At 47.8% G+C, this 23,396-nt stretch overlaps 7 protein-coding genes across 7 annotated transcripts; 2 read left to right on the top strand and 5 right to left on the bottom strand.

Annotated features, from left to right (window-relative positions):
- Positions 1-922: 922 nt before the first annotated feature.
- Positions 923-1,239, bottom strand: N7537_004661 (uncharacterized protein; the record flags this gene model as incomplete). The annotated part of the gene is made up of 2 exons (XM_056895718.1): positions 923-1,139; positions 1,226-1,239. 2 exons carry the CDS (start codon positions 1,237-1,239, stop codon positions 923-925), a joined length of 231 nt encoding a protein of 76 aa, XP_056755466.1.
- An 861-nt stretch (positions 1,240-2,100) lies between these two features.
- Positions 2,101-4,425, bottom strand: faa4 (long-chain fatty acid-CoA ligase FAA1; the record flags this gene model as incomplete). The annotated part of the gene is made up of 5 exons (XM_056895717.1): positions 2,101-2,190; positions 2,243-3,387; positions 3,443-3,838; positions 3,896-3,921; positions 3,989-4,425. 5 exons carry the CDS (start codon positions 4,423-4,425, stop codon positions 2,101-2,103), a joined length of 2,094 nt encoding a protein of 697 aa, XP_056755465.1.
- Positions 4,426-5,189: 764 nt separating this feature from the next.
- On the top strand, positions 5,190-6,686 carry N7537_004659 (S-adenosylmethionine-dependent methyltransferase; the record flags this gene model as incomplete). Its single annotated transcript, XM_056895716.1, has 4 exons — positions 5,190-5,247; positions 5,307-5,468; positions 5,505-5,666; positions 5,944-6,686. The coding sequence occupies 4 exons, from the start codon at positions 5,190-5,192 to the stop codon at positions 6,684-6,686; spliced, it is 1,125 nt and encodes a 374-aa protein (XP_056755464.1).
- Positions 6,687-7,587: 901 nt separating this feature from the next.
- Positions 7,588-9,057, bottom strand: N7537_004658 (uncharacterized protein; the record flags this gene model as incomplete). Its single annotated transcript, XM_056895715.1, has 2 exons — positions 7,588-8,628; positions 8,686-9,057. The coding sequence occupies 2 exons, from the start codon at positions 9,055-9,057 to the stop codon at positions 7,588-7,590; spliced, it is 1,413 nt and encodes a 470-aa protein (XP_056755463.1).
- Positions 9,058-13,004: 3,947 nt separating this feature from the next.
- Positions 13,005-15,423, bottom strand: N7537_004657 (Hsp70 family protein). Its single transcript, XM_056895714.1, has 4 exons — positions 15,302-15,423; positions 15,111-15,231; positions 14,977-15,042; positions 13,005-14,850 (listed from the first exon to the last, which is right to left on the bottom strand). The coding sequence occupies exons 1-4, from the start codon at positions 15,326-15,328 to the stop codon at positions 13,061-13,063; spliced, it is 2,004 nt and encodes a 667-aa protein (XP_056755462.1). The 5' UTR covers positions 15,329-15,423; the 3' UTR covers positions 13,005-13,060.
- Positions 15,424-16,550: 1,127 nt separating this feature from the next.
- On the top strand, positions 16,551-19,013 carry N7537_004656 (uncharacterized protein; the record flags this gene model as incomplete). The annotated part of the gene is made up of 5 exons (XM_056895713.1): positions 16,551-16,573; positions 16,623-16,691; positions 16,753-17,223; positions 17,276-18,880; positions 18,929-19,013. The coding sequence occupies 5 exons, from the start codon at positions 16,551-16,553 to the stop codon at positions 19,011-19,013; spliced, it is 2,253 nt and encodes a 750-aa protein (XP_056755461.1).
- A 1,006-nt stretch (positions 19,014-20,019) lies between these two features.
- On the bottom strand, positions 20,020-21,873 carry N7537_004655 (putative allantoate permease of the major facilitator superfamily; the record flags this gene model as incomplete). The annotated part of the gene is made up of 5 exons (XM_056895712.1): positions 20,020-20,284; positions 20,341-20,522; positions 20,574-20,805; positions 20,867-21,276; positions 21,325-21,873. 5 exons carry the CDS (start codon positions 21,871-21,873, stop codon positions 20,020-20,022), a joined length of 1,638 nt encoding a protein of 545 aa, XP_056755460.1.
- Between the last annotated feature and the right edge of the window lie 1,523 nt (positions 21,874-23,396).

The raw sequence follows: 23,396 nt of genomic DNA, 5'->3' as shown, positions 1-23,396 counted from the left end.
CTCTCAGCTGCAGCAATTCTTCCGAGCCACATGAATCCCTAACCAATGCCCCAGACAGGACGGGGGGGGAAAAAAAGAAAAAGAAAAAGAAAAAGAAAAAGGTCCGCACCAGGGGAGGCTAGGCGGGAAAGACGACCGCTGACTGTAGCAGCCCAATCCTTCCCTGCGCTGCGAGCAGGGCGGTTGGAGCCGGGGTCGTTGCAGCCGCACGGACTGGCGTGGGTGTGAGCGTGGGAAATGACAGGGTAAGGCATGGATTATCAGGCCATTCCGTGTAGTCTTTCCGATGGGGACGTGCACGCGCAGAGCAAGTCTCGCAGATGTAGATGGGGGCGTCAGCCACTGGCCATTGACCACTGCTTGTTTGTTTGTTTGTTTGTTTTGTATTGGCGGGACGCCCGAAGAACAAGACTAACAGCGGCAGGGTGATTCGCTATGACCGCTTTTCAGAGGTACATAGTAAGTGGCCTTCCGGCTCCGACGAACCGGGTCCTCTTTTGAATCCTGGAGTCCCGATGCGCTGAGGGGATGGATAGACGGGTGCGGGATATAGGTAGGCAGTTGGATGTTTAGATATCGGGCATGGGCACGGGCGCAGGGAATTGCAGCAATGCATCGCAATCACAATATTGCAATTGAGTTTTCGGGGAAGGTAGACTCAACAAGATATCCATATCCAAGGAAAGACTTCCTTCCCACACCAGCCCGGCAGCCTGCAACAGACTGCCTTCCCTCTCCACCCTTTTCTGACCAGTCGCGTTTAACCCCATGGTTCCGTAAAACTGCACCTAGGACTCCCGTAGATAATCACAGCCGAACCACAAAGCACACCCCGTAGCTATCGCCATCACCAGCTCATGGATCGATCACATGAGCACTTGGAGCTCTGTTCTCGCGCGTCGTCCATTGACATCTCAATTTCTCAGTTCGCACGGGTATCCGATGACTCTCCTCCCTCTCCGCCGATACGCGAGACGCGCACCGCCAACTTCCGATCCAGCGCATCCTGCTCTTCCTTCGAGGGTTGCATGCCCAAAGCGTTTTCTACCTGGGGCGTGGTCCAGAGTCCGATGCCTGCCCAGGCCATGACGCCGATACCGAACAGGGCCCGGGTTTTGGGGGCGAGGCCACGGTAAGAGCTGTGAAGCTTGTTAGTTTCTTCCTTTCTTGTCTCAGTGTTTGGGGGGTGTGCGGGGGTTGGTCGGTTTAAGGCTGTGTGACCTACCTCCAGAGAGACATTTGGATTGGGAATGGAAGTTTTGTAGTCTTGGAGGGAGATAATAATGCGTGACTTCAATGTTGGCTTTGCTACTTTTGAGTCACGTGGAGATATGTACACTTTCGGTCACGGGATCATTTTGGTACCTGAGGCTAGCGAACTCTATGTTACTACTTCGATTTGTACCAATACGGCGGGTCCGAATATGTGTCTTTTTGTCTGCCGCTAATTCCTGCCAGGTACATGGACATCTTCGGGTACTTTTGGATTAGTTGGGAGGTGGTGTAACTGTGGCTGATCAGTGAGGTACCGAGGTACCTAGGTACTTTGGACAAAGGCACTGCTCCATGCATATGTACTTGTACTTTTGCATATATGACAGGTCTGCTAGATTCATAGTATATGGCTGGATAAACCAGTCATCGGAGATATTCTTGAATATAAGTTCATGTTCAAACCATAATAAGGGGGTGTTGATTCTAATATCTTTGTCTTCTAGTCGGAGTCTAGGCTATATACTATGAACCATCCGTAGGACCAAAAGACCCTTGGGTGTTGGAGAAAAGGGTCCATGGCCGATCAAAGAAGCTTTCTGTAAAATAAGATGAAGCTAAGTGGGTTATGATAAAACAGATCCGTTGCTATGTCCGTCAGTCCATGTCCACATGGATTACTATATTGTCTACATCGTGGCAGAAATGAAAAAACATCAAGAGCATGAGTTGAGAGAAATGTAAAAATAGATTTGAAAAAGTGGTAATAACAGAGAGGGTCTCAAAGCGCAAGCAAATACAGCAGGGAAAAGAAAATAGAAGAAAAAAAAAAAAAAAAAAGGGTGAGGCTCGAAAATCCAAGTGAAGCACTTTGACATGCCTTTTTTTTTATTTCTTGCCGTAGGCCTTGCTGATTTCGGACTCGTAGCGGGCGAGGATCTTCTTGCGCTGGAGTTTTTGCGCAGCGGTCATGAAACCCTAATGTATTGTTAGTAAGGTTCATACTCCAGGTAGTTCGAGAATCACTTACGTTTTGCGGGGTCCACTCGTCGTCAGATAGCACAACACCGTTAATAATCTCGATGCCTTTCAAGCCACCAGCACGGCCAGCGGACTGCAGCTGCTGCAAGACGATCTTGTTGAGCTTTTCGTCGTGAACAAGGCTCTCGAGTGTGTCACCCTTGATGCCGTTCTCGTGGGCAAGCTTCTTCAATGCCGGCTCGGCGGGAACAATGATTGCGACGGGCTTGTCTTGGTCCTGGGCAGCATAGACACAGATGTTGCCAACCACGGGAGATGAGCGGTAGACAGACTCGAGCTTCTCCAGAGCGATGTATTCACCGTTCAGGGTCTTGACCAGGTTCTTCTTGCGGTCAATGATACTCAGGTGGCCGTTGCGATCGAACTCGCCAATGTCACCGGTCATGAACCAGCCATCCTCAGTGATCGCAGCCTTGGTCTCTTCCTCATTCTCGTAATAGCCTGTGGTCACACTGCCACCGCGGATGAAAATCTCACCCTGAGGGGGTTTGTTCGAGGTCAGATATCCAGCATCGGGGAAGTCAACAAGCTTGACCTCGATCGAGGCAGGAATCTCACCCAGGGCATCGGGGTTCCAAGCCAAGGGGTCGTTCAGGGCACCCATGGCAGAGGTCTCGGTTAGACCGTAGCCGCTAATCATGGGGGCGATAGCCATTGACAAGAACCTCTGGGTGTCCTTGGAGACGGGGCCACCACCGTTCATGACAACACGGAGTCTGCCTCCGGTTGCCTCCTTTAGCTTTTTGAAGACAACAGCGTCCAAAACCGAGGCGCCCAGGTTCGCACCAGGGAAGCCGGTGCTCATGAGGAAACTCTTGGCCGACATGGCGCCCCAGAACATACCCTTGACCACGAAGCTAGCCTTGTTTAGGTTGGTCAAGACACCCTTCTTTACTGACTCCCACACGGCCGGAACACCGACCAAAACGGTAGGCTTGAACTCCTTAATGTCGCCCAGGCAGTTGCGCATAGAGGCATCGGACAAGGTTCGGGGGTTACCGTATCCCATGGTACCACCCCAGAACAAGCACAGGTTCTCGAACATGAATTCCAGAATGTGAGATTGGGGGAGGTAGGTCAGGAGGGAGTCCGTGTGGTTGATACAGGGACCGATGACGGCGTGAACACCAGCAGCTATTGCGAGACATTAGTTTAGTAGACAGTGGTTCCGGGGCTCTTTTTGGCTTACTAGCAGCGATCACGTTGGCATGAGTCAATGGCACACCCTTTGGTGGTCCGGTTGTGCCCGAGGTGTACATGATGCAGCACAGGTCCTCCGGCTTGGGGGGAACCGGCTCCACGAGGTTCTCCTCGCCTTGCTTGCGCAATTCCTCGATGCTCTGCACATTGATGTGGATAAACTCGCTATGTAACTGATCAAGAAGCTTTTGGTCCATTTCCGTGTCGGTGTTGTAGATAATGTGCTTGATTGAAGGCACGCTCCGGAGGATGCTGATGAGCGATGGCAGCAGGCCAGGGTCAAGGAAGATGGCAGTGCTGCCAGTTTGAACGATAGAGTGCTTTAGGCCTTCCTCGCCTAGGGTATCATATGCGGTCACAATGGTCACGGACTGAGAGGCAGAGCCTGTAATAGTAGGTTAGTGGGTTTGCTCGCGCGTCCGGAAAATAAGGGTAAACGAACCGTGTGACATGGCTAGCCAGTGTGCGCTATCAAGGACAATCAAGTCAGTTATCCTGCTCCGAATTTCCTTAAAAGGCGCAATGTGTTACTTACCTCGTCGCACCGTAGAGGTGGATTCTGCTGTCCTTCTCGAAGCCTAGCTTGCGGAGGCCGCTACCGAGCTCCAGACAGAGCTTCTCATATTCGAGGAAGGTCTTGTAGGTATAACCACTCATTTCAAAATAGGTCCACTTCTTGTCAACCTCCTGCTCAACACCATCCACGATCTTCTTGACCTTCTTGTTCTCCACATGAGTCTTGATTAGCCGGCGGCTACCGACAGCTTTGGAATTGCCAAAGACGCGAGCTGACCGGCGCATATTCTCGTAGGTAGTAGAGACATCTTCGAGTGTCGTAATAAGGCCGTCCTTGGCCTTGGGGTGTCGACGAGGGATTGTCTCACCGGGGACGCGCTCATATCCGGGCGCCTCGATCGAGAAAGGGCCCTTCTTGACCATGCGCGGCTGGAGGTGGATGTTTTGTACCGACATATTGACTGTATGTCCCGATCAAAGGGAAAGCGGAAGGTGCCGGAGTATCGAGGATCGAAGAAAAGTTCCTCTACTGGAGAGGGGGGTTGGATGTTAGCTAGTGCGGAAATAGCACGGAGCTAGGAAGGGGACAAAACACACGAGCTGTAGGAAGCTAGAGCAGGAGCTAAAATGAAAAAAAAAACTTACCAAGTCAAGGAAGAGATGGGAGTATTATAGTATTATCTGAGCCTTCCGAGGAGAAGAGAGAGTTGGCCTTGGAAGGTTAGTTATGTGGCTGGTCTTCGGCAAATGACGCAGAGGTGTCTAAGGTTTTTCGGCCTTTCGAGTTGCAGTACTCGCACGGAGCTCTTCCAAGGCACTTTCAAGTGCTTTTTATTTATTGATTTTATTTTATTGATTTTTAATTTTAGGTCTCGGTTTTTAAAATATCTCATTCCAAATCAAAGCAATAATAGGAAGTCGAACCTATTTGTACAACATAGTATGGTATACTCCCGGTAGATCAGTTCCCGTTTTCCCTTTTTCTGTTGGGTTTCCCAACAATTCTATTAGAAGTCATAGCTTTGATAGAACCACTAGAATAGGGTTAAATAGGCGTAAATGATATATAATTATTGGATATCCCCGGTATACTTTATATAGTTATAGTTATATATATATAGTCACAGTTATATTCTTGGTCCCGTGATCCCTTCAAAAATAATAACCAAATCAAATATTCCCCCATAACCCATCACTAGAACATCCGTGGATATCAACTCATGGACCAAATCATCCACCTACTCGCCAATGGCGAAGAAGTCATCGACGTGGACGAGGGTACACCACTCCCGCATATATTCCAAAAGTACTCCGCATACTCACTAAACTCGCTATAGAATCATTTCTCCTCTTCGCACAAGACATTCCAAGCAACAACCTAGGAATGCTCAATCCCCGAGCACCATCCGTAGAGATCTCTATCAATGGCAATGAATACACAATCCATCAATCACCATCATTACTTTCCTCCCATCGGGCAGGAGGTACTACAGGCGCCGGTAAGTACGGACTCCGGTACGGAGTACACCACATAGGAGCTCGCATGATCTGCACCAGTTCCTTTATGATTTGTCCCCGGAATCCCCAGAGACCACAAACCCAAGCACGGACTTCTCCGCAGGTCTTTACCCGAGTCCGAAGTGCCCAGACCAGGCCCGAGGGTCAAGGCGTCGAATTCTCAAGTCGTCCTATCCGCTGTTTGTGTGTGCCTCGGCTCTCGGAGGATGAATGTCTCATTTGACTCGGACCCTGACACTGTCACATTGTGCTTTTCTCGCTTTTCTCCCTCAAACACGAGATCGAATTGTCACCTGCTCTGCTATCCCTTAGCTTTTCCCTTTTTATACCTCGGGATACCTTGGCGACTTCCCGACTATCCACAAAATCACCACCCGCTTTCATGTTCACTGCAATCAATAGCCATCCATCCCGAAATTAATTCACTACTAACCCTGCAAAAAAAAACCCCTTCAGTCCTATGGAAAATTACTCCCCTATTCGCAGAATGGATAACCAATCCCTCAAACCCGCTCTGGACAACCTCCCTCCTTAGCCAGAGTTCAACCGTGGCCGAACTCGGAACCGGGATCTCAGCGCTAGTCTCTCTCGTACTGGCACCTTCCGTGCGTCACTACATTGCCACAGACCAGGAATACGTGCGCAAATTATTTCGGACGAACCTTGACGCCAATGCGTCCGTCGGTGCCTCTTCTAGCAACAGCAAAGCAAAAGGCAAGAGCAAGGGATCCAAATCATCCAAATCAAAGTCTCAATCGACTGTCAAGCCTGTTGATAATATCTCCTTTACAACACTGGACTGGGAGACTGACCAAGCCGCCTCACTAAAGGAATGTATGGAATCCGACGATGCCCAGGCCCAAGATGAGGAAGAAGGGGAAGATAAAGGCTTCGACCTCCTCCTTTCCTGTGACTGCATCTACAACGAAGCACTCGTTGCACCGTTCGTGCGCACCTGCGCCGAAATCTGTCGGCTGCGGCCGGCGTATGTTGCTGGTTCTGAAGAACCTCGCCCGCGCCGTAAACCGACGGTTTGCATTATCGCGCAGCAGCAGAGGTCGCCGGATGTGTTTGAGACTTGGCTTAGGGAGACAATGCGGGAGTTCCGGGTTTGGAGGTTGAGTGATGATGTACTCGGGAAAGGACTAAAGAATGGCTCTGGATATTTGGTACATTTGTTATTGGCGAAGGATAAATAGAATACAACCGTAGATACAACTTAAGTACATATGGGGTGGTTTTGTTCATGTGTATCTTGGGGATGCAAGCTGATTAGGATATAGCTAACTTAAAAGGCCTAAGGTCCCCTTTTACTAAAATCACCAGGTATAACCTTGGAACCTTGGAGCGTACAGTAAGATGGCCTCGACTAACGAGATTGTTTGGATGAACATTTTCGTGCTAAAATTGAGAGACTCTTGAAGAGGAATCAGACTGATATGGCTGAATACTTCGATGTGATTGATATATAGGATCTCAAAACATATTCCAGATCACCAATGAAGCTTGCCGGTGTCATTAGCAAACGCATCGGAGGCAGACTTGTTTTCTACAGTCTCGGTAGCCACTCTATTTCTTGCATTGACAGTAAAAAGCCCGAATAATACTTTCTGGGAGACATTCCTTTATGGCACAATCTCCTGTTTAGTACCCTCAAAGCGGCCGTGGAACTCACGGCAATTTGCAAGTGCAATAACAACAAACCCTACTATGCGGTTTCATTTACCTCAATGGGTGTTACACAAGTAGAGGACATTGGTACAGCAGACATATATAGATGGACTAGTATGCTCAGCATATTTATGCAATTAGCTAAAGAAGCATTGGGCGATAATCAAACCGTTATCTCAAACCAAATAGGAGGCACGAAGACCACCCAGGTATAACTATAGGGTATCAAGAAAGAGACACAAGCTCGAAGACAGCATTTGAACCCCCAGATACAGAAACAAAAAGAAATAGATGTAACATGGTGCAATTGATTATCATATCGAGAGCGCTAATATCCGTAGACGCCCAAGAAATTATGTAGTTGTATATATATATAGCCCGTGGAGATCGACCGTGAAGGTAAATATTACTCCGCAATGATACCCACCACTAAGGCTCCGCATTTTCTTTTTCCGCCGCAGGCGGCGAGAATTCGTACTTGCGCTTCAACGGTACAGACGATTCAGTTGATGTAGGAGAGGGACCCTGGATACCAGATTCCGAAGGTGGAAGGGTAGCCAACGCCTCTCTTGATTCTGTTTCGGGGGTGCGGTCGATAATAGACGAGATGGATTGCTTGGTTGATCCGTTCACTGCGTGCTTGGGTGGTGTTGCCGCAGCGGATTCGGTGGGAGTGCCTTCTGCATCGGGCATGAACCGGTCTAGAACTTCAGTTTTGACTCGGTAGGAGCCTTCGCGCTCGAGCTCGCCCTCCGAGTCTGAGTCCATGTCCTCATAGTGCTGGTCGCCGTCGTGGTCCAGGGGAATGGAATCTAGCGGGCTTCCTTCTGCTGAGGCTCGGTGGTTGTTCATGACTGGTGGGAGCGGAGCATTCGGATCGTAGACTACGCCGCAGACTTCGAGGGCGCGGGATTGGCTGCCCAGAGTGCGGTCTTTGTGTTTCTTGGTGAGATGGCACATGAAGCCGTGGAGGGTGACGAAGTCGGATTTTCCGCAGCCGTGGATTGGGCACGTGAGATATACGAGGCTTCCGTCTGAGGGTCGCTTCCACAATGCTCGCCCAGATGGGTCGTGGGCTGCTGGTCGGCCGTGGCGTTCGCCCCATGCCTCTACGTTTTTGATGGTGTATTTTTGCTTGCGGCGGATGGAGCCAGCGCTGTGTATTTGGTCATGGGGAAGCATTGGGTGTTGATGCTGAGATGGTGGGGGAGGTGGGGGAGCTTGATGATGAGGTTGGGCGTGCATATGGGGTGGCGGCATTGATGGGGGTGGTGCCTGAGATGAGGGTGGGAGAGGTGCTTGACGGGGCTCGGGGGGACTCTGTTGCTTGAAGAAAGCCAATGTTGTTGCCGCACTGGTCTCTGATAATCGGCGAGGTGGTGTAGGCCGTAGAGGCGGCGAGTCGCTCGCAGCGTTGAGCCCCAGTCCCATGGACTCTCTCTTTAACTTCTTGCGTTGTCTTCGAAGGTCCTGTGAAGCTTGTTTTAGAACTATGATTCCCTAAACGGGTATCAGAATCTGGCTTACCTCTTCCTCTGCTTCGGCTCTCTCCGTCATTAACCGAAATTCCTCGTCTTCATGCTTGCGCATTGCCAGAATGCGACTACGAGTTGCATTCCGGGCCATTTCCTCGTGCTCTAGATGCCGGAGTCGAGCTTCGATATGTTCCAAAGAAGCTGGACTGTGTACTGGTGGTACTCCTTGGGGATGATGTTCATGCATAGGCGGCGCGAAATGACGGAAATGGTGGCTCTGCACCATCTGCTCCGGAGGTGGCATTTGGTGTGGAGGCGGATTCGGATTCATGGCAATGGGATGGTAGCGAGGGAGATGGTTGACGAGATGGCCGGGTATACCACTATCGGGGCCAGGGTGATGCACCGGCGGTGCAGTTGTCATTGTTATGGATGGAGGTGCTCGCGGTCATACAGTTTTGAACCCTCCTGCACCAAAGAAGAAGAGAGCACGGAGTATGTAGAAGTCGAAAAGGGAAAGGAAACTAAAATGAAAAGAAAATAGGATGAGACAATCGAAAGGGAAGACCCATCTCCGATCTATGGGTCGACGGTTTGGAAAGGATTGACATTCAGACCTTGGAGCTAACTACTTTGTATAAATAAAAATGAAAAATGAAAACGAAAATGAAAATGAAAATGTCAAATAATATAAATAAATATAAATAAACATAATAAATATAATACAATAATATAATAATAGAAAATAAGAAATGACTCTTCCACTAGCGCGACCCTTCTGCAACCCCGTTATCTTGAAAAATTCCCGTAACGGCGTAAGGGGATCGTCTCAGGGGATCTCGATTGTGATTGATCGTAGACTTATCTAGTACTCCCGATAGGTATTATTTAATAAAATTTTGGATAGGGTGTATAATAAAGGAATAGATTCAAATATAAAACTAATATACTAATCTAAGAATATATTGATGTGCAATGTGCAATGTACAATATAATCCGAAAAGAATGTTTTTTAATTTCCCAGAATGGTTGATGGAGCCCTCAAACCAGAAAGACAACCACTTATCCATGGAATTGGCACGACGCTAGCCATGTAATCAAATCACAATCAGCCCTGGAGAGCCCTAAAGTTCATTTCCTTTGGATCAGAATGGACCCTAATCTACCGGACCAATGATCGGCATCTCCAAATTGAAGGGAAAAGGATAAAATAAAATAAAAAAGAAAATAGTCACTTGACATCTCCTTCAGGGGAGGAGGGAGGGGAAATAAGTCTAAACATGACAAGTCTAAAAATTCTGACTGCAGTCACCCTATGAGCGTCATTGGTCCGAGACTATAATTTCAAAAGTAATATCAAAGGTATCATTCGGGGTTCAATAATACTTTCAATAATCTTAATTCCCTTTCCCCGGAGAAAAGTAGGAGTAAAGCACCTTATTAGAGTATATTATCGAGATGTATTTACCTCTTGACCCTAAAACAAAGCTAAATTCGATAGTCGAAGCCTCGAATCAGAGCCTCCGCGATTGAATTTTTTTCCCATCTGCCAACTACTGTATTCCGGGATTAACCATCCAATAATAAGCAACAGATCTACCCCATTACTGCCAAGGGTATGTTCATCCTGGAGATCATTATGTAACACAGGAGAACTTGTTCCTGACAAGGTTCCATGGTAGCCATAGAAGCGGGAAGAATCGCGATGGATCTTGAAATGTCTTCCACACTTCTAGTGATGTCCATGTACTCCGTTCCTGGTACACTATCATTCTTGTCTGGTCCATTGCTCTCCACACATTATTGCATTATTGTTTAGTGGCATCAATCTATTTGATTTGTGTATATTTCTTCTCCGAATTAGAACTACCCCAAGTCCCAGTATCTAGACTACTCCCTATATACTCCGTACAATCAACAATAACAAATACATTATTAATAGCCATGTAATATTTGCAAAGCCCGGGGATTCGAAATCAAGGAAATGCCAACCCACATATTTAGTGCCTCCGAACTGTACATCGTAAGCTAGAATATGGGTCTTGTATGGATTTTCTGCTCAAGTGACTTAGTAGGGCTATGGGTCTGCAGCAAATGCCAGGGCTTAACTTGTAAAGGGAAGCAAAGACGAAAAGGGAAAAACGAGCCCTAGAACTCGAACAAGGAAAAAAGAAAAGAAAAGAAAAGAAAAAAAAACACAGCATGTCAACAGAGTGGGGAAATGGAAATAATCATACGTACTAGGGGTACGCTAACGCAGATGGTCTCACTCAAGAAGTGATCGACGAATGGTCGAGGGGCCAGTTATGTGGGAGTTTGAAAATTTTCTACTCCGTAGTTGCACCGGGATTTAATTTAAAAGATATCTTACACTTCAGATCGGTACTATACAATATTGAATTTAGCAATAGTGGTTATATTTACAAATCTAGGACGATATGAGGTAGGTACTATATTGTATCAGTCATCTCTCCCCCTTGTCTATTTCAAATGTTCTGCATTGAACCCCCCACAAAGCCTCGTATATAATCTTATTTCGAAATAATTATTATTTACACACATCATTGTAGAAGACCCACTGTAGTAGCCCGACTGGTGTGTACAACGATGATTTGCTACTCGACCGCACCGCTGCAGGGAAGCCTGTACGATTACTTCGCTCTGTTACCACCCAGCTCGAGTCCAGATTGGTCTGATGGCAAAACGGTGCTTTTCTCGTGTTCTTGTTTAATGTACGGCGAAATCTTGTTTCTTCCTTTGTTCCTATGACGATGCAACATATCAAGGGCAATTGTCCTAGACTAAGCATGCACTGTTAAAGTTCAGGGGGCACAAGGGACACACAATAGAAGCTTGCAGAAACCTACCTTTCACCTCCAAGGTATATTGTACCTATGTTGTAGTCAACCCCATTATAGCCCCCCTTCTCATACCTTCTACAATCCTAGCTCCTCTCGACCGAGATCCTATCATTCACTAGTAGGAGTACAAAGTAAACTAGCCTTGATTTTTTTGTGGATAATGCAAGGATGACGAGACTATATTCCGTAGAGACCATTGGTCTAACCAAATGGGCTGCATTTCAAACCTTGTACGATGCTAAGTGGATTCGCAGACGCCAGAATTAAATTAATAGATTGGTGCGATTGAAAGCCATACAGTTTCAGGTGACTGGCTCAACGTGTATTCTGGCGGAACTAAGGGTCAAAACCCGTGCGCCAGTTGGGAGCTTCTGGCCTATCATCGTTGTCGGCACTCCAGATATTTGACTTTGCGGTGGACATGATGCTGTAAGTCCAGTAATATGCTTCTCACTAACTGCGTTAAAATGTATTCGGACAATAATAGCTACTAACCACTATGTACATCGTAATCGTGGTCAGCTTGACCGCTATTGATTTTATTGGTTGTAACATCACATCCCTGGTTATATATCCCTGTTTATACGTACTCCGCAGAGACGTCTGTACATTCTATGCCCTTTTACCGCCATTTTCCATGCCTTTCTAGCTGTAACAAGGGGAAGGGGGATAGACAGTCCTGAAACGACGTGGTGTTAGCTTAAAAATAACGTCCCTTGTGTCATGTTAAACCAAATGAATCGGATCTATCGTCCTGTACGTCGTCAAGGAAAGAGGCCACATAGGCGGGCGACTTTTATTGTATTATTATTACCAACACCATATTATCATGCCATATGCAGACAGAATGCGAGTGGAAACGGGTTACATGCTGTAGAGAGAGAGAGAGAAAGCCTATCATATTGTAGCGACTTTCGAGTAATGTGCTGGTTGTTGTTTGTCTGTGTGCATATGAAGTCTGGATTGGCCGGTATCAAATACTTTCATGTACGTTTGTATGTAGCCCTGAAGAGTTGGAAGCTGATAGGCCGGAAGCGGCTATGTCTGCATCCGCAAGGCAGCAAATGTTCAAACTGCGCCATGTACATATATATACACATGCATGTTACTTGATAACGTTGATACAACTAGATCCTACAGTGGGAATGAGAAGAAATTAATTGTGAAGCGAGAGGAGAATTGTCCGATTTCTATTGTCACATGCCCATGAAAGCCGAAACCTACCACATCCTTTTTTGTGGCCCCCATGCCGTAATGTCATTAGATACAATTGAAGACAATCCCGGCATGACCACTTCCAGGCGATGAACCTGGACAGTAGCATGAGGGCAGAAGAGAAAAGAATATAGGATCATACATGGGTGTGGTAGTTTAACACCGATACACCAGAAAACGCAGAGGGGTAAAAAGGGCCTTGAAAGTATGTGTACAGGTAAATGCGAGAAAAGGAGATGCAAAAATCAGGGAGTCTCTGAACACAAAGGAAAAAAAGGAAAAGGAAATTGGTAGAAAAAATACAGGAACCTTTTACGGTTCAGGTGTGGCAGTTACAGAGGGAAAAAGCATTTACTGCTTGGTCTCACCCTGCTGCTCACCACCCTGCTGCTGCTGCTGCTGCTGCTCGTTGTTGGCCTTGTGCATCTTGTCGAAGAGGGTCAAGCTGGCAGTCTGGAGGTCGTCGACCTTCTCCTTGAGCTCCTCAGCAGTGGTGGTGCTCTCGCCAGACTGGCTCTTGACAACGAACTCACGGAGAGTAGCGATCTTCTCCTTGATGGTCTCGGCCTCAGCCTTGTCGAGACGGTCCTCGAAGTCCTTGAGGGCCTTCTCGGTATCGTTCAGGACGCTGTCGGCGCGGTTGGCGGCCTCAATGGCAGCCTTGCGCTCCTTATCGGTCTCAGCGTACTTCTCGGACTCCTCGACCATGGACTGGATCTCGGCATCGGAAAGACCGGAGCCGGAGGCAATGGTGATAGACTGGTCCTTGTTGGTAGACTTGTCCTTGGCGTTGACGTGGACAATGGAATCAGCGTCAATGTCGAAGGTGACCTCGATCTGAGGAACACCGCGGTGAGCGGGAGGAATGCCAACAAGCTGGAAGTTGCCCAGCATCTTGTTGTCACGGACAAGCTCACGCTCACCCTGGTAGACCTTGATCTCGACAGCGGTCTGCATGTCAGCAGCGGTGGAGAAAGTCTGAGACTTCTTGGTAGGGATAGTAGTGTTACGGTTGATCAGACGGGTGAAGACACCGCCGAGGGTCTCGATACCGAGGGAAAGAGGAGTGACATCGAGCAGGAGAACGTCAGTGACCTCACCAGCGAGAACGGCACCCTGAATAGCGGCACCGATGGCAACAGCCTCGTCAGGGTTGACGGACTTGGAGGGCTCACGGCCGAAGATGGACTTGACGGACTCAGTGACCTTGGGCATACGGGTCATACCACCGACAAGGATGACATCCTGGATATCACCAGACTGGAGGTTGGCGTCCTTCAGGGCCTTACGGACAGGCTCAGTGGTACGGCTGATAAGGGGGTCAACCAGGGCCTCGAGCTGAGCACGGGTCATCTTCTGGGTGATGTGCAAAGCACCGCTGGCGCCGGCAGTGATGAAGGGAAGACTGATCTCAGTCTGGAGGGAAGAGGAAAGCTCGATCTTGGCCTTCTCGGCGGCCTCACGGATACGCTGGATGGCCATACGGTCGCCGGTAAGGTCGACACCGGTCTCCTTCTTGAACTCGCTGACGATGTTGCGGACGAGGTGAATATCGAAGTCCTCACCACCGAGGTGGGTGTCACCGTTGGTAGACTTGACCTCGAAGACACCCTTCTGGATCTCAAGGACGGAGATATCGAAGGTACCACCACCAAGATCGTAGACAGCGACGACACGGTCAGCCTCCTTCTCCATACCGTAGGCAAGAGCAGCAGCGGTAGGCTCGTTAACGACACGGAGAACGTTCAGGCCGGCAATCTGACCAGCATCCTTGGTAGCCTGACGCTGGGAGTCGTTGAAGTACGCGGGAACAGTAACGACGGCGTTCTTAACGGGCTTGCTGAGGTAGGCCTCGGCGGTCTCCTTCATCTTGTTGAGGACGAAGCCACCGACTTGGGAAGGAGAGTACTTCTGGCCACGGGCCTCAACCCAGGCGTCTCCGTTGGTGTGCTGGACGATCTTGTAGGGAACCTCCTTAATGTCACGCTGAACCTCAACATCGGTGTACTTGCGACCGATCAGACGCTTGGTAGCGAACAGAGTGTTCTCGGGGTTGACAACGGCCTGACGCTTAGCGGCAATACCGACCAAGCGCTCGCCATCCTGGGCGAAACCAACGATGGAGGGAGTAGTGCGAGCACCTGTTGAAAATCAAGTTAATTTCGAGTTCCATTTGCGTCCATCCGATCGTGGTTGAAAGATTGATGCATTCAAGTCCCAAAGCTCTGACCACTTGTCCGCAGGAGTTGAAATTTCTTCTCACGTACCTTCGGCGTTCTCAATGATCTTAGGAGTCTTCCCCTCCATAACAGCCACGGCGGAGTTGGTGGTACCTATAATAAAGAACCATTAGAATACTGTCGTCATTGAAACTTGATGTTCATCTCGCGCCAGTACTTACCAAGATCAATACCGATGACCTGGCCCTTTACCTTCTCCTCGCCACCCTCTGTGGAGTTCCATCTCCGGAATGAGGCAGGAAGTCTGGAGGCAGGAGTGCGAGCGAAAGCAGCGCGCGGGAGCTGTGATAGAGATTGAGTCAGTGACCTGTGACGCGTTGGATTTTTCCTCGGGGAAAAAGGGAAAGCTTACAGCGCGAGTAATTGTGCGAGGAAGCATTGTGATAAATTAATTAATAAAAAGAGAAAAAGAGAAACTCCAACGACTCAATCGTGAAGTTATAAAAGGACAGAAGAAAGGATTGAAGAGATGGAGATGGAGAGATGGAATCGAAAAGAAGGGGAAAAGGAAATAGAAATTGCACGGAGAGCTTCGGCCCGTCGAACTTGGTAGAATCACGGGATCTGACCAATTAGGAAGCGAGTTGTCGTCGACAGCCTCCTGGGTAACCGACCTCACCGCCTTGTTGGTGCCGTATACGCGGCTATACATTGCGCTATACGGAGAGATACTGGGATTAACTGGGATATATTGAGATCTATTGAGAATATTACTGACTAAATTGAGATGTATAGGAAGTGTAGAGTATACATTCTCACACAATGTAATCAGTAATATGCTTGCTCGTCAAGGTGGCAGTTCAATGGCCTATCCTTCCGCGGTGGCAAATACTCAACTCCGAGCTACACCCGAGGTCCATATATATGATGAGAATCTTATATACGATATCTGGTGTCATATTTCAAACAAACACGATGCAAAAAAGCTGTCGCAATAAGCATTTCTTTCTGATAGCAATTGCGACAATCATGTATCTCCCAATCATGTATCTCCAGTGGGTGAACCAGTCATACTCCCAACGTGTCGTGTGACCTGGTCGGTAAACTCCCCTTCGTTGATTTGGTCGAACCTAAGACAAGATTGCAGATAGAGCCAAAGAGTCCGCCTGGATCTAGATAATTAATTGATAATCCATGCACTCTGGGGGAAAAACAATGCTTGGTGCAGATTCCAGATTGTAGGGACTGGAGGTGATTTTGGCAGTGCATAATAGGATCTGCTAGGATCTACTAACGTGGGTAAATGTAAGCAAAAACAGCGCCGACACCATATCAACAGTGTAGTGCATCATCATGAATGACCAAGGCCGGTTCCGGAGTGACAGGCCAACCGCATTCGTTGGAATTCGCAGTTCCCCGGCTTTTTGTCCCAGTCCCAAGCCTTACGTCATCCAAAGGCACCTCCAGGCTGGTTTGACTCTGAACAACTGCAGAGCACAGATCAAACGGAAATTTATTCAAGAACCAAAAAAAAAAAAAAACAGTGTCGTGCTTAAACAACTGTCAAACTTGACCATACTCCAACTGGGGGCCCCCCGATCCTCTTGTCCTCAAAACTTCCCCGCTCGAACAATGTCATCTCTGGCTTAGCTTTATCCACCATGACCTCGGATTCGACTCTGCTGTGAGCTTGGTGCATCCTACTATCGGAAATACCTCTTAACATGTCTTAGACATCGCCCAACCGAGGCTCTCATACTCCCGACCAAGCGACGCTTCTTCCCGTTCAAGATCCCCAACTTGTTCGTTGATCAATCCGCTTATCTTCCGTGCGCAACCTAACCAAAGAGAGCTTTCTTTTAGTCACACACAGCTACGCAACTATATAAGTACGGCTGACCCCGATCGCATCTATGTCGTCGTCGAGAGAATCGTGTATTCAATACATATATCGGAACAAAAGCGCGAGACTGTAGCGGTGATCCCATTTGAGCCGCGCTGTCTGGTCGCTGGATATGGTTGGATAGTAGTGGGGGGTCCGGAAAATGGCGAATGTGCTTTCATTCACATCGGTGATCGCGGAATGCAGGTCCATGGCGATGCACCCTTCCAGACTGATGTAGATAGTGCACTCCCCCTCGATCTCGATCCGCAGTCAAGCATGACTTCGGGTGATTTCAATGGCGAATCTGCGTCAACCCGATATCGGAGCAGCAGGTCATCACCGGAAGTAGAGCTCCACAGGTTCGGTGGGAGCATCGTCAATTCAGTGACCATCCATCGTTTCTATGGTGGTAGCGAGGACTTGGCCGATGAAGATATTGTGGTGCTGAGGTGCGCGCTGGTCGGAAAAGGGTGTGTGCTGATCATGCTAACTCATGACTAGCAATAATGATCGGACAGTCACCGTGTATTCGCTGACTCGAGCGAAAGTCTTAAAGGTCCTTCATCATTCGACTTGTATGAACTATGCGACAATTTCCCCAGATTCCAAACTGCTCACGGCAGTAGGGGATGAGAATCATGCCTACTTTTATGAAATCACTCGTGATTTGGAATCATCATCCGGGACAACTGAATCTGGACGGAAGCTTACGGGGTGGGAATGGGAGCTTATCAATCGCCTGGAGATGGATATTGGCCTGCGGGCGGATGATGCGTGCTGCTTCACTGTCGCTTTCTCGCCATCCAGTCGCTTGTGTGCCATCGGATCCCAATCTGGAATCATCACGGTTATCGACGTCCAGTCCATCTGCAAAAGCTTTGCGGACTCGGAAGACGACTCCCCTGTTCTTTGTCAATTTCCGGCGTCAAGGTCGTGCGCCGAGGGCGGTGCCGTTCGTTGTCTGGCCTTTTCGCCCGAGCCATGGGACCTTCTTGTATGGCTAGAGGGCCACGGCAGAGCCGGCGTGGCTGATGTTCGCCAACATTTTATGCGCAGGCAATTACTCCATTTGGATTCTGATGACCCACAATTGGAGGAAGTGTATACAGACTTTTCGACAGAGAACCTCGAACAACACCCGCTAGGAGAAGATCTTTTGGAAATGCCACCACGAGCGAGACTGGACAACGAAGATTTTCCGATTGAACGGGACGAAGAGCAAACGGAGCGTTCGTCTTTGCGAGAGTCTTTGATCCAAGATCTTACCGAGAGAGAAAGGTTGATTATGGAGTTTTTGAACACGGCACGCTGGACGTCGCGGCTGGAAGAAGGACTTACTGAACGACCAGAACGCCCGGCTAGGGCAAGTCTTCAGCCTCAATTAGTGACTCGGCCGCAAAATCACGGTTCCACAGATGGTACCGCTCGCAATAATCGTCCTACTTCACCCCTGCATCGCTATGATCCTTCTGATGTCTCCCGAGATAGCCACCTGGGTCGCACTGCATCCAATCCAAGACGCCAGAGCTCGGTGGTGGTATCTCAAGGGAGTCGTCCTACGGAAGGGATGTCCTCTCACCCTGATCGCCAATCGGGGATCACCCTCAGTTATTCCACCTTACATTCAGAGCTTACGCCCCTCAGGTCAGAAACGACCTCTCGGTTTAGCACCGATCCTGAAGCGGCCGACACCGAAACTAGCATTCCAACCGAGGGACCTGGATACTCTAATCCAAGCCTAGACATCCATGGCTTGGCCCACCGATCGCAGAGATCAAGCTCCATCCCCCGACGCATCGATCGACCACAAACCGGAGCGGAAAGAAGATATGATACTTCACGCCTTACCACATATGAGATTCGTGCGAATGTCGCTGCTGAACGACTTCGGCGTCAGCGCCAGATTGCCAATGAGGTACACAACCGCTCTTTTGAAAGGGAACAACGGCATCGCCAACAGCTTCTCGGGTTTGAGCAGACACATTCTCCGCGTTGGATCAGAAACATAATCAATGACCTCCCTGATCGAAACTCAACGAATGGCTGCGGTGCCGAGGAGCCAGATTCTACTGCTGGAGTTGGCTGGGGCGCTGATGGACGCACATTGTGAGTGTGGAATGCAGCAAATTTGTGGAATTAGACTAACATCTGCAGGTACATCGCGACAATGGAGGGTATTTTTGAATTCCCACTGAACATTCACGATCGGAAAACATTCCCTATCTTCTCTTGCCGTTAAATTCCTAGGCCTGGCGTAACAGGGAATTCCCTATCCGACGCCATCGGGTCTCATTTTCTCACTTACCTTTTTATTTACTTTTTATTTACTTTCTTCGTCTTTTTTTTATTTTTATACTTCTGATCATGCAGATTCTACCAAGGCCAGAAATATCTCTGAACATCGGGCCTACTACTAAACGTTGATGGTTTGCAGTCTTCACTTTGCAAAAAAGGGAACTGATTGCGAACTGATTGCCCTTCCTTGTTTGGACCTGTTCTTGTCGTGCTCACAAAGTCAATCCTTTTCTCATATTGAATTGTTCTCTTGTTACATACCCTTCGGCGCTTAGGGGCGTACATCATCTCGTCTTTATCCCATTTGTCTTTTCTATATTACATGCACCATTTTTTGTATGACTGATTGAAGTACAAAAAGTTCATTTATATATTTACTTTCTGCCAATACAATCTTGTCCAAATTTAAAGTGAACAAATAAACAAGCAAGAGAAAAATAACTCTGATGCATCGTTGTCGTAGCATCCGCGTTCCACGCCACTTGTCCTGCTCAGAAGTAAATTTATTGCAGTGTAATATCTAGAGGTATCGAAATGAGAGAAATTGCATATAATGATCCATTAAAGTGGTGATGTAGAGTTGCAATTCTGGTGGGCCTAGTATATTTCGATGACATTTTTATGCACGGAAAAGTGAAGAGCTGTCTTGCATTAACTGTCTTTCGATATGAGATATAACTTCGAGAATTATGAATATATGTATGTCTCCCAACAAGCCTAGTTTGAACCATTTCAATCCTAAATAAGAGACCACTTATTCAATCAACAATGCCTAAACAATGCCGAAGTTATCGAGCGTGATGTTGGGTTCTACGAGGGAGATTTTGCAACGCGCAATGTCTCGTTTCCTCTATTTCCCCACCAGCAAAATGCTTCACATTATACCATCTTCAATATATCAGTGTAACAGATTCCAAACCCTTGGCCTTTCAGGAGAATAAAGTAAAAGGCTACAGGGGATACAAGAACTTCAAGTTTTCCCGATCAGTCTTATCATGATCACGATCACCAATATGGACAATCTGGCCACCAGCATCAATCACCTCATCTTGGTCAGAGTCCGTATCAATTTCGGCGAGGAGTCGTTCTCGGCGTCTGTTTTCCCGTTGTAGGTAAAATCGAATAATAATACACATCGCAGGCGAGATCAACCAGAATGCAGTCATGAAGGCCCAGGGCAAGACATAACGAGGTTGGTATTTCGATTGCCAGAATCTATATCTCACGTCAGTACCTGTGTTCCCCAGAAGATGTCTTGAGACTAGACTAACTCGGGGGATATCATGTTTGCAACAGAGGCAGCGACAATACAAGAAGTCATTAGACAGAGCTTCTTTGTGTGCCCAGTTGTTGTCGTTCCAGCCCAAGTGAGGCCGAGAAGATAAGACGGCTTAAATGTAGATATTTGGGTGCCAACTACCAGGGCCACCTTGTTTGACCACGGAGATGCGAGCTGAGGAAGAATCAATAAGCTAGAATGGAGATGTCAGATGCATTCACTTACCTCAATGATACCGCCAACAAAGCAAGGAATATAGGATATAGCACACGTGTACCCCGTACCGAGACGCGTACTATAAAGCAAAGTGGCAGATCCAAGAATCAAAATCAATCCCCAAATTGGCTTTATAATATTGAATAAGGCACTCTCGGCTGGAGTGAAGCCAAATCCGACGATGATAAGCGGGAGCTGTTGGGAGGTGTTGTTGGGGAGTTCGTTGAAGAACATGTGCAAGCTGAGAAGAAGATCAGTATATAGCGAATTAATCGCGGGAATATAAGCGGAAACTGGCTCACATGAATAGCCAACTCTTTAGGTCAGTGAAAGATTCTCGTACCTGCCGCCACTTGAACGTCGAGTTTGAGATTCCAGCATGAGTCTCGCGAATCAGTTGGATTGTGTGGACCTTCTCCTCGGTGGAAAGCCATTTAGCATCGAGTGGCGAGTTTGGCAAAAATATCAGAAGAGGAATGAAGATGGCGAAGGTCAAAACAGCACAAATAATGTGAAGCCATTTCCATGAGTTGATCGACCCAGCCAAAACTCCCGTATTGTCATCAATGATGAGTTTGTACGCAATCATTGTCAACATCACATTTGCCATACTTCCGAAGGCCCACCATAGCAGCTGCACCCACGGACTCTTCTTCGGAGGGAAAAACGCTTGATGGAGAATGGCGGTCGAGGGAACAATTTGGGACTCAGTCTGCAAAGGTTAACTCTATGTAATCAAAGCTCGCGAGGGTGTACTAACCATTCCCAGTAGAAACCGCACAGCCATCATCTGTTTACCGGTCTTAACTGCAGGGTGAACTCCAAGTAACAGGGCCCAGAGGAAAAGCGACCCGGTAATAAAGTGCTTGTGTCCAACACGTTGCGATATCCAAGCACCTGGCCAAAGAGCGACAAGATATCCTGCATAGAATAGGACAAATAGGTCGTTGTACTCATTTTTGGACATCTGAACATCTTTGAAGATACCCATAGTACTAGCCTGAGATAGGGTCGACTTGTCGAGGTGAATCAGGAAGGATATCCACCATGTTTGACTCAGAAGACACCAGAAATTCTTGCGGACCAGTCTTCCCTCAGCCTCTGAAGTCAAAGGCCCGACCTTGTCCTTGTTTGTGTTGTAGAAATACGTTGTGTCATCGGTGTCGCGTACATCTACCACGTGAGGATCATGGGGAGGATCGTTGGGAAGTTCACTGCCAAACGATATGGCTTGGACATCCACCTCTCTTTTTTCGCCAGGGGAAACCCTACTTGAATCTGAGACTGTCGCATCTTTCTCCGGCGACATTTTCAATCCTGAGATTTCTTGATAGAATAGAATAGAATGTAGGATGATAACCAAGTGCTTCTTCCCATTATTTTATATAACAAGATGGCAGCAAGTTCGGAGAAAGCCGATGTTAGACTTGCATTTCCTCAAGGTTCCCAGTAGCCTTTCCCTTTTCTGATTTTGTCTCGCCTATTGCGGCTGAGTTTAGTTGGCGTAGAGGCATTCGCTGTAGTTTTTCCGCCTCTGGTGTTGAGTCTAAGGACCTTGAGCGCCGGGAGTAACCTGCCAAGACACGGGAGTTTCGTTGCCCTCTCTTGGCATGCTCTGCCAAGACGACTTGGTTGTATTGGGGGACCTTGGGAGTTCGTGGACGTTTGAGCTTGTCGGGCTTGGCTGGCTAGATGGGGTCCACGCGGTATATACAATAAGGGCACGGCTTCCGGGGTCGATGATCGCAATCTCCGTATGAGTTCTTGTATTGGGGTCTCGAACAATATAAAATCCTTGAATATACATAGAAAAGTCCTTTGTACGGTTTACTCTTTTGTATCGAAGACAAAGACATGTAGAACTACTAGGAAAGTGGCCCTGAAAAACTCCGTGGATGGCCTTAGCATAGCAATATTTCTCCGAAATTAAGGCTACACGAAAGGTAAGAACTGAGTGCCTCGCTTCTGAAAGTCGTTAAGTGCAATGGGTGTGCGTAACCTATGACAGCCATCTATTTATTGTTACTGACAGGGCCATCAGATACGGTGCTGTAATGGGTAGGGATGGTTTCAAGTCAATATCGTGCCACCTTCCATAACTGCCAATTTGAGATACTCGTAAGGTATGTGGAGTGAGTTAGATGATGCGGACATATTGCATGTTCATGGTTGTAAATTCCTTATTTTATTCTGTATGGCTCGAGGGTGTCATAGCTCTAAGTGTCTTGCAATTTAGAACACATAGCTGGACATAGAAGAGACACTTCCTGATCTTGGGGTCTCCATCAGACGAAGTACAAAACAGACAGGTGAAGTGTTTAGAACGAAGGATTACAGACGGGCTTAGATACAGAAACGACACCTTGGTTTTATGGATCCCTCTCAATACTTACACAGCTTTCAGGATAAAAGTGATAGTGATAGAAAATAACAAACGATGCATCGTGGATGAGAGTGAACTGGTTTGGGAGTGAAGTCGCCTATTTTTCGTTCTTCAAAATTTCTCTAAAGTACATATAATTATTCAATCTGAGCTCGTGCCTTAAAGGTGGTTCGGCCGAAAGGTCTGCCTTGCGATTCTGGAATTGCTCCACACCAATGTGCGAGTAACTCCAACTCCAGTGACCACAAATGCTTCACCTTGCGACAGTATCTGTTACCGCGGGAAATCTGGATCCATCGACCGAAAACAGCGAGGTCATAGGAATTGACCATGCAAATCAGGGCAAGTGACTCCATGCTACGTTATCCTCCATGTCAAGGTGCTCTTATTGTAGTTCTTATTGTAGTCAGTTATTTCATGGTGCGAGATTACTCAAAAATCAATATAGA

The sequence above is a fragment of the Penicillium hordei genome, assembly GCF_028827395.1.
Source record: "Penicillium hordei strain IBT 12815 chromosome Unknown utg000002l_segment0_segment0, whole genome shotgun sequence".
Taxonomy (NCBI): domain Eukaryota; kingdom Fungi; phylum Ascomycota; class Eurotiomycetes; order Eurotiales; family Aspergillaceae; genus Penicillium; species Penicillium hordei.
Note: the sequence above shows the minus strand (reverse complement) of the source record. Positions and strands in the feature narration are given on the sequence as shown.